The 11186-nt window shown below is 44.1% G+C and overlaps 1 protein-coding gene across 1 annotated transcript in view; it reads right to left on the reverse strand.

The window, feature by feature from the left end:
- Positions 1-11186, reverse strand: part of LOC310876119 (dachshund homolog 2-like) — a 112703-nt gene that overhangs the window by 47171 nt on the left and 54346 nt on the right. Inside the window, exons 3-4 of the mRNA XM_083789564.1 lie at positions 10415-10485; positions 9549-9652 (exon numbers count right to left, since the gene is read on the reverse strand). Of these exons, the coding sequence (XP_083645690.1) occupies positions 9549-9652; positions 10415-10485 (175 nt within the window). The remainder of the gene's footprint in view (positions 1-9548; positions 9653-10414; positions 10486-11186) is intronic.

The raw sequence follows: 11186 nt of genomic DNA on the forward strand, positions 1-11186 counted from the left end.
GGAGACACCGTGGGACATCTCAAGCCCCATGATGTATCCAAGGTGGCAGGAGATGATGGCACCCTGAGGGCTCTGTCCATGCCCATGTCTCTGTCTGTCTGTCTGTCTGTCTGTCTGTCTGTCTGTCTGTCTGTCTGTCTGTCTGTCTGTCTCTTCCTCCAAACGAACAGGTGTGCGATGGGACGAGACAAAAACACTCCTGCATTTTTAACTGGATCCCATTAAATATTAAAGACACACACGCACACACACACACACACACACGCACACACACACACACACACACACACACACACACACACACACGCTCACAATCGCTGACAAGACAAGTTATACAGGTCGATGGTCCAACGTGCATCTGTTTCTGTGTGTGTGTGTGTGTGTGTGTGTGTGTGTGTGTGTGTGTGTGTGTGTGTGTGTGTGTGTGTGATTGCTTTAAGCATCATTACCTTACTTCCTAAGCATCTGGGCACACACACACACACACACACACACACACACACACACACACACACACACACACACACACACACACACACACACAAACACAAGCATACATGGCGCCCTCATATGTTTGTGTTTAAGAGGTACAGCAGATATAACAGGTTCCATACCTCTCTATCTCTCTCTCTCTCTCTCTCTCTCTCTCTCTCTCTCCTACTCTACCTGCTGTCCCTATTCCCTTCCCTCACTCCTCAAGTCTTTGTAGCCCCCCCCCCCACCCCTCTCTTTCCATAACAAACTGTAACAACAGGAAGTTTTCAATGTACCACATTGAGAAGGAATGTTACATATGGAACAGGATGAGATGAGGCGGTTGGGGCTGTAATGGCAATAAGGGGAGCGGAGAGGGGGTTAAAAGAAGAACATAGATGAGAGACAGATGGGAAGACAGTAAGGGACAGACAGACAGACAGACAGACAGACAGACAGACAGACAGACAGACAGACAGACAGACAGACAGACAGACAGACAGACAGACAGACAGACAGACAGACAGACTATGTACACGCCTTTAAGTTAGTGTCTTTCAAAAGAATAACCTTAGAGTCTATAAGGCCTATAACAATTCAATTGCTCTTGCTCTACTATTACTCTACCTGGAGGCATCATGGGAGACTGTAAACCCTGCTGAACACAATACGGCGTAACGCCACGGCTCATTGAGCACATTATCATTTAATGATAATAGCAGAGCTACTTGATTACAGTCACCTGTTGTTGTTACTTTGCTATCAACATCCGTGAGCTATACGGTCCTAACAAAGAGAGGCTGCTATAGCGTGCACTGCCCGTTTGTTTTAATCGACGTTAAAGAGAACCGAACGGTTGTTGTTGTTTTTTCCTAACCTGACGTGTTGCCGTCCGCATCGACTTTCACATTTAAACGTCCGTCTGCGGCGACAGATCGTAAAATTAATCGTAACAACAAAAAAGGTGCAACAACGCCGCTAGCCAGCTATAGCTGAAACATGCTTGCACCTGGATGAAAGAGAGAGAGAGAGAGAGAGAGAGAGAGAGAGAGAGAGAGAGAGAGAGAGAGAGAGAGAGAGACGGGAGAACGGAGAGAGATGACGATAACAAGGACAGACGTGTGACACATGAACGAGGGAGGAGGGGAGGAGAGGAAGGAGAGAAGGGACAGTGTGGGAGAAGAAACATGGAGATTTGGAAGAGAAGAAAAAAAAGAGGGGAGCCGGACAGTGATGAAGGAGAGAAAAGGAGGGGGAGAGAGAGAGAGCAGGTGGGAGGGTGGCAGTGAATGACTGCCACCCTCCACCTCTGTCCAATCAATTTCATCAACGATCTGACAATCGCTTTCTTTATCCATCTATTTATCTCGCTCTCTCTCTCCCTCTGTCTCAACTGTAGTTAATTTCCTAACCATCCCTCTTTATTTCCCCCTCCCTACCACACTCATCCTTCCTCCCTCCCTCCCTCCCTCCCTCCCTCCCTCCCTCCCTCCCTCCCTCCCATCTCTCTCCCTTTGTTTCTCTGCCCCCCCATCTCTCTCTCTCTCTCTCTCTCTCTCTCTCTCTCTCTACCTCCACTACCACCCTTCTCTCCTCCCTCCCTCCTTTATCATTCTCCCTGTCCTTTGTCCATCTCTCCATCCCTTGCTTCTTTTCGCCGTCCCTTTTAACTGTATTCATCTCTCCATCTTTTTACTATTCACCCTTCCCTCTCCCTCTCTCCCTATACTTCATTGCCATACTCCCCCCCCACCCCTCCTCTCTCTAGTTAAGTCAGTGTAATGTAAATGATGTGCCATCGATCGACCTGACAGTGCAAGGACACTCACCTCTCCTTCTCTCTCTCTCTCCCTCTCTCTCTTGTCATCTCTTCCTCCCTGCTTCCTTGCATGCATGCTTCCTCTCTCCCTCATCTCTCTCTTTCTCAAACACCATCAGTCATTTTTTCCCTTGCATGCTCAAGTCATTGTCTCTCTCCCTCCCTCCCTCGCCAGACATATTTTATCTCTCTCGCTCCACCTTTCTCTCTCTCTCTCTCTGTGTGTGTGTGTGTGTGTGTGTGTGTGTGTGTGTGTGTGTGTGTGTGTGTGTGTGTGTGTGTCTCTCTCTCTCTCTCTCTCTCTCTCTCTCTCTCTCTGTGTGTCTCACTCTCTCACCTGTCATGTTTAATCACTGTCCCTCTCTCTCCATTTTCAGTTTCTGTCCATCGCTCTCGCTCATTTATTCTCTCTATCTCTCTCTCTCTCTCTCTCTCCCTCTCCCTCTCCCTCTCCCTCTCCCCCTCTCTCTCTCTCTCCCTCTCCCTCTCTCCCTCTCCCTCTCTCTCTCTCTCTCTCTCTCTGTCTCTCTCTCAAGCTGCGCCACAGACGGTGGGTCAGATTCACTCTCCATTCAATCAGGCCAGAGGAGTGGATTGACTTCAGCACCAGCAGCATATGTCATTCTCTCTAGAGGCTTTTATCCAAAGTGCCTTTCAGACGTTTTTAGTACAGGTGGCTTTCTAACACTTCCTAGTATTACTGCTGTGTGATGGTCCACCTATTGAATACCATAGGGATAATATCCCCTAACCCTATTGAATACCATAGGGATAATATCCCCTAACCCTATTGAATAGCATAGGGATAATATCCCCTAACCCTATTGAATACCATAGGGATAATATCCCCTAACCCTATTGAATACCATAGGGATAATATCCCCTAACCCTATTGAATAGCATAGGGATAATATCCCCTAACCCTATTGAATACCATAGGGATAATATCCCCTAACCCTATTGAATACCATAGGATTTATAAACACTACCTATTGAATACCATAGGATTTATAAACATATACCTATTGAATACCATGGATTTATAAACCCTACCTATTGAATACCATAGGATTTATAAACACTACCTATTGAATACCATAGGATTTATAAACATATACCTATTGAATACCATGGATTTATAAACCCTACCTATTGAATACCATGGATTTATAAACCCTACCTATTGAATACCATAGGATTTATAAACCCTACCTATTGAATACCATAGGATTTATAAACCCTACCTATTGAATACCATAGGATTTATAAACCCTACCTATTGAATACCATAGGATTTATAAACATATACCTATTGAATACCATGGTTTTATAAACCCTACCTATTGAATACCATAGGATTTATAAACCCTACCTATTGAATACCATATGGATTATAACCCCTATTGAATACCATGGATTTATAAACCCTACCTATTGAATACCATATGGATTATAACCCCTATTGAATACCATGGATTTATAAACCCTACCTATTGAATACCATAGGATTTATAAACCCTACCTATTGAATACCATAGGATTTATAAACATATACCTATTGAATACCATAGGATTTATAAACCCTACCTATTGAATACCATATGATTTATAAACATATACCTATTGAATACCATAGGATTTATAAACCCTACCTATTGAATACCATATGGATTATAACCCCTATTGAATACCATGGATTTATAAACCCTACCTATTGAATACCATAGGATTTATAAACACTAGTACCTATTGAATACCATAGGATTTATAAACATATACCTATTGAATACCATAGGATTTATAAACCCTACCTATTGAATACCATAGGATTTATAAACCCTACCTATTGAATACCATAGGATTTATAAACACTACCTATTGAATACCATATGGATTATAACCCCTATTGAATACCATGGATTTATAAACCCTACCTATTGAATACCATAGGATTTATAAACACTAGTACCTATTGAATACCATAGGATTTATAAACATATACCTATTGAATACCATAGGATTTATAAACCCTACCTATTGAATACCATAGGATTTATAAACCCTACCTATTGAATACCATATGGATTATAACCCCTATTGAATACCATGGATTTATAAACCCTACCTATTGAATACCATAGGATTTATAAACCCTATACCTATTGAATACCATAGGATTTATAAACACTAGTACCTATTGAATACCATGGATTTATAAACCCTATACCTATTGAATACCATAGGATTTATAAACCCTACCTATTGAATACCATATGGATTATAACCCCTATTGAATACCATGGATTTATAAACCCTACCTATTGAATACCATATGGATTATAAAACCTAACCCTATAGCATCATGTATACAGGGAGGGATTATAACCCCTTCCTATTGAATACCATAGAGATTAGCCTATAAATAGCACCTTTATCCAAGGCGCTTTACATAGATTGCTCATGACATTCACCCATTCATGCACCGATGGCGGAGCAACCAACCTGCTCATCGGGAGCAATTAGGGGTTCAGCGTATTGCTCAAGGACACTTCGACACTAACGCTGGGGGAGTCTGGGATCGAATCCGGCTGTTTTACCGGCCACTCTACCCCTGAGCCAATGCCGTTGTTAGTAGGAATAAACACAGAAGCACCTCCTGGGAGGAAGTGGGATAAGAAAGGGGCCAGATCTGAACACATAATCTTACACATGCGTACTGCTGCCAACATCAACACTGCACATGGTGATGCCATGCGTCCATATATTGATCTGTATATATTTACATATCAGACGTGGCTGGACTGTGAGAGGCTACAGTATAGCTGTAAGAAGGTCTGTCTGTGTGTCCAGAGCAAACCATGCAAACTGCTGCACTCCATCAGAATAGCAAACGTTATGTGCACACATGCCAGCAGACCAAATGATTAGATACATATTTTTTGGTCAGGTTTGCGTAACTCTGGCTCCGGTCGACTCCAGGCAGGGTTTCCAAGTCCGCTTATTTCCAGCAAAACTTATTTCTGTCACGACAGTTGCCAACACTGGCAACCATATTACTCTGCTGGCAACAACCTCGTGATTGGCTGTCTGTCGGAGACAGTGAAGACTGGCAGTAACACTCACGGCTTGACGGGGAAGACACGTTTGCAATGTTAGAATGTCACTCAATATAACTTCACACCAAGCGCGGCTGCATACACGTTACTAAAATAATAACCATACTAATGTGGGGGGGGGGGGGGGAGAACACAACGGAGACAGCGCACGCAAACGGCCGCGAAGCGTGAGGTTGTGACACACAAACATACACGTGACGTTACTAATAATTTAATAAGTGCTGTACTTTTACTGTACATTGACAATAAATGGAATCTCATCATCTCAATAAAACAATAATCATACTAATATGATACAACAGCGGAGACAGCGCTTCGTTCACCTGACCATTATATCACTATGTGATTAATTCTTGTTTGGTGGGCGCTATAGCCCCTCGTTGGCCCGCCGCCCAGCGTCGTGTGAATCATAGCGATGATTTGACTGGCTGAGGATGTGGAGGACAAAAAACTGAAAAAGTGGAAAAGTGAGCACGGAAAAGTGATTGGCCGCAATGAGATGTATGATGATAAGAGCGCCCCTCACTGCACACAGGTGTGATTCTCATTAAGACCTGAGGCCGGGCCTGGGCCATGGCTCAATGGTCCAGGCACCTTGGCTGGTAATCCAGTCTGGCAGTGTGCCGCGGGTTCGACTCCCGATCCCGACGGCCTTTACTGCATGTCTCCCCCCCCTATCTCTCTCCCCATTTCCTGTCAGCCTACTGTCTGTCCCTCCATAAAAAATATTAAATAAAAGGTGAAAGCCAAAATAAATAAATAAATAAAAAGACCTGAGGCCGAGTCTACGAATGCCTTCTAAATCAGTAGCTCTCTGGTTTGGCCACGGATCCCCATCTGAAAATTACCCCAGGCCTGTGAACCGGAAGTTAATGTTTAACACTCTCAAGATTTTTCTAAAAATGTTCAAAAACGGAAGATGTACAGTACAAGCTCACAGCGCCGCTTGTGCAATGAAAAATGATCAACCTAATATAGAAATGCTCATAAAAATGTCCAGGTTTGTTAGGCCGGTGACGTGTCATCCACGTCTTTTAGCGGTTTTGAATCCCCATTTGGTTAGAACTACTTCAACTACCTGTGACAAAGTCAAAGGGGTCAAAGTCACACAGTGGGCTCTGCCAAACCACTGTTAAAATTCTTAAAGAGTTTTCTCACCAACGCGTGTTGCTATAGACAGCTATACTGTATAGAGCTCAAATCTGAAATGAAACAGATGCTTTCTCGGTTCATATGGGTAAAAAAAAAACTCAAGGGCGCTGCATGTGATCATGCTGAAACATTGCCCAAATTTGGCATCTTTTGTTCATTCTTTGTCCTTCACTTTTTGCCCTCCTTTCCTCCAATAATTCCATCTCTGTCTTCCTGTCTCGCAGCGTATATACTTTATCCTTTAAACTTCTTATCCTTCATATATCCTCCCTCACTTCTTCTTTCAACCTGCCTTCCCTTTCTTCACCTCCGTCTCTTCTCTCACTCTCTCTCTCTCTCTGCATCTCTTTCTCCTTTTAGCCAAATAGAGGACACAGACAATCCAATAAACACCCTCACTCAACAACAGCTGGAGTGTGTGTGTGTGTGTGTGTGTGTGTGTGTGTGTGTGTGTGTGTGTGTGTGTGTGTGTGTGTGTGTGTGTGTGTGTGTGTCGAGGGAGAGAATCACGGAGTCAGCAGAAACGCAGGATGACACCCTCGGAGCTGGACGGGAATGTCACCGGAAAAAAGAGGGAGGAGGATAGACGGCAAGAGAGAGAGAGAGAGATGGAGAGAGAGAGAGAGAGAGAGAGAGAGACTCTAGGGACTCAGAATGACACATGCAGTATTACTCACTGCCCCCCCCCCCCCCCCACACACACACACACACAGTAAGTAATAAGTACTATGTATGTGTGTTATTCATGCTGTACCTCCAGGACGCATACATCGTTGCTGTCGGGAAGAAACCCGCTATCTCCATACATAGAGTGTCACACAATAGCGTCACAAAAGGAGCACATTCACAGGCCCAAAACGCAGCACGACCGGCGGGTTTTGAGCTTGTAGATCTGACACTTGAAAAGTAACAGTTTTGGACATAATGGGGTTTCCCCCCCCACAGAGACGACACACATATGTATGAGCACAGAGAACTCTCTCTCTCTCTGACCAGTGAGTAGGGCTACCTGTAAATCCATGTCTGGTCTTGTGAATGTGAATGCATGCACGCACGCACGCACGCACGCACGCACGCACGCACGCACGCACGCACGCACGCACCGCACGCACGCACACACAGATCGAGTTAGTAAGTTGAGATCGCACAGTAAGTCCAGTTTTATGACTGGTGCAGAATACCAACAGCTGAATCAATATTAGTTTACACTGGGTCATAACACGCACACGCACACGCGCACGCACACGCGCACGCACACACACACACACACACACACACACACACACACACACACACACACACACAGACACAGACACACACACACACACACACACACACACACACAGAGAGAGAGAGAGATTTTATTCTCATACAAGCACAGAAACAGACCTTTCCATATAAGGAAATACACACGCACGCATGCACACGCACTCTCTCTCACACACACACACACACACACATACATACACACACATACACACGCGTGCGCGTTATGAAAATGATATAACCGTTAGTGCCATAAAATCTAACACGCACACAAAGCAAAATATTACCAGTTATTAATATAACAATGATAAACATTCAGAGAACCATAAAACTTTACAGTTAAAGTCACTTATCAACTTTATTAAAGCTGCTCTGTTCTCGGCAACCATTAATGTGTGTGTGTGTGTGTGTGTGTGTGTGTGTGTGTGTGTGTGTGTGTGTGTGTGTGTGTGTGTGTGTGCACGCATGCGGGCATGTGTGTGCCAATGTACATGCGTGCAATAGTTTTTCACTTATATATCCTGACACAATTTGACATAATGTCTATGGGTTCTAGATTGATTGATTGATTGTTGATTTAGAATTATTTATTTATTTTCCCTTTTGGATATAGCTTCAATATGACCCCTCCCCCCTAGCGATGCAATTTTACATTTTATTCCCCCCCAAGGATTGCAGGAATAATCAATGGGCCATTATTGTAGTGTTGACTTTGTCGACTAAAACTACTGTTATCACGGTGTGGACTCAAATGTGGAACGACCAGGCCAGGCAGGAATGTGTTATTTTTCACGTCCTGGACTACATGTTGTCTAAGTAAGACAGCCCTCCCCCTATCCACAAGGAGGAGCAGTGCACCAAAGCATTATTGAAATTGTAGTCCAGGAAGGAAGTGAGCCCAGTGTCGATGACATCAGAGACACTGGGCTCACTGCTGAAGTCTAAAATAGCTAAAACCACATATTACACACATAAAGACAAACTTAACATATTTTTTTTGTAAAAAGTGTAAGTGTCCCTTTAAAGGGAAACATTAAGGAATGGGATCATGAACAGGAAATCGTTAAAGATAGTAGTATAGTTTTGTACTCATTCTGTTGTAGCGTCTATGGAGTTAACATTAATCTAAAAGACAATATTTAAATATCCCTGTGTAGTTTTGGTTTCTTCCTGAATAAAGTCGATGAGTCAAAAAGGCCCAATCGAAATGCATGGCGTGGGTGTGTGGTGCCGTGGCCACATGAAACAGATCATGACACCCCGTCCTTACGGAACCAGAATCTAGTTAACATCTTAAAAGGATCCCAACCCTAATCGTCAAGTGCACATTTTGAAACGTAGCGTTGGTGCCACTGAGGACGGGCACTCGCTCAGGGGGGCGTGGCCTCGCGGGACCCAAAGGCTGTTGGCGTGTCTGCCTTTAATTATGTCTGGTCTCGTCGCATGAAGACACTTGGCTCATTGATTATTCATAACGTCTGAACTCTGTGACCACCATCCATCTATACACTCTGTGAAATGCCTTCAGACAGAGGCACACAACTCCAACCGGTTGATGAATCTGAAACGACTTGAAAAAAGGAAAGAAAAGAAGAAAAAAAAAGAGGGTTCTTCAGTGTTTTTCAGCCCAAGGACCTGAGACATTAGCTGAGACATAACCCTCCCTACCCGACAAAATCTAATTAAGCCTATAGTCCACAAGCCCTCCACTCGCACCGCACCCTCGGAACAGCTTCCTGTTCCAAGTCCCCAGTACCACGCTCCGCACCATGGGGGACGGGGCCTTCTGCTCGGCAGCACCGTGCCTGTGGAACAGCCTTCCAAGCTATTTAAGAGCCCCGCCAGACACCGGACTCTTTTAAAACAGGCCTAAAAAGCCTTTTTATTTAGGAATGCCTTTCCTATGTAGCTGCTGTCAGCAATATCCTTCTCTGCGTGACATTTTTAAACCCTGCTTTTAACCTTCTATGATTGATTATATGTTTTAAGTAGATGGCATTCTGAGATTCCCTGTGAATGAAAAGTGCAAAAACAAATAAAATGTACAAAAAAAAAAGATGTAATAAAATGTACCTGTACATTCAGGGTTGGATTTGCTGTTGTCACTGCTTTTGAGACACGAGTTGTGAGCTTGGAGATTGGCTATTTTCACTATGTGCCCTACAAGAACAGCCAGTGAGGGCTTAAAGCTTCACTATTTAACTTTCCTCTTCTCTCTTTTTCATTTTTATCCACGATTTTTGCAACTGTAATCCTGGGCGCTATACTCTCCATCGCGAGCATGGTTTCTTCAAAGGGTACAGACTAGTGACGTAGAGGGTGCGCTGTGACTGGCCAGTCGCTGTGATTGACAGCCTACACCTAACCCTAACCCTAACCGTAACCTCAGTAAAACTATACCTAAACCTAACCCTAACCCTATCTTAACCTCAGTAAAACTATACCTAAACCTAACCTCAGTAAACTATACCTAAACCTAACCTCAGTAAAACCTCAGTAAAACTAAACGCAGTGGCTGGGGGCGTTTCCAAGAACCCGGAAGAACGACGGAATCCGTTGAAGAAACCATGCCTCTCCCTCTGCCAACCTGGGGAGAGCCCCGAACTGAGCTCATGGTTCCTTCAATGCACGAGGAGTGAGCAGGCCGCTTCTTACCACCTGATAGGGGGGAATTTCCCCCGGTAGGACGTAGCGCGTGGAAGGAACACGTCACGTTATTCCAACCAGTTCATTTCCCCTCCATCAGGTGCCCCGGCTTACCAGGGAGAGGCATGCAGTACAGAGACCAGGATTACTAGGGCATCGAAGCCGGGACCTTTAGCTGTGAGGCGACAGTGCTACCGAATGCACCACACCTTGTAACTTACCTCTTCTACTCCAGATTTGAACCAGGTTTCAGATCACGTCAGATCAAAGTCAGATCCTGTGTGTAGGTGAAACATGACCTAAATGTCGATAGAAGAGCAGGGAGAGAAATACAACCATTCCCGATTGTATAATGTAGTGTATTAACACACTCTACCATACAGATTGTATAAGTTATATTGTATGAACACACTCTACCATACATATTGTTATTACAGTTGCTACACCTGTTTACAAGAGGGTCCACCTTGTTCAATTCATCCAAACTTCCGTACCGCAAATGCGCACATCTTATGGCTGTTCTGTTCTGTTTGCTATGAAAATGCTCCCTCTGTTTTTCTTACCAACCGGACCATGCATTTTCTGCTTCTGAGCTATTAAGTCCTACATTCAAATAAAACTCATTTGGCTGTAAAATGTCAAACAAATAACAAGCAAAAACTCTTTGAGCCCTTTTAAAATCGACGGACCAATGGTGTGTCAGCTGATGACAT

Source organism: Protomyctophum parallelum (genome assembly GCF_964188405.1).
Source record: "Protomyctophum parallelum genome assembly, chromosome: 18".
Taxonomy (NCBI): Eukaryota; Metazoa; Chordata; class Actinopteri; order Myctophiformes; family Myctophidae; genus Protomyctophum; species Protomyctophum parallelum.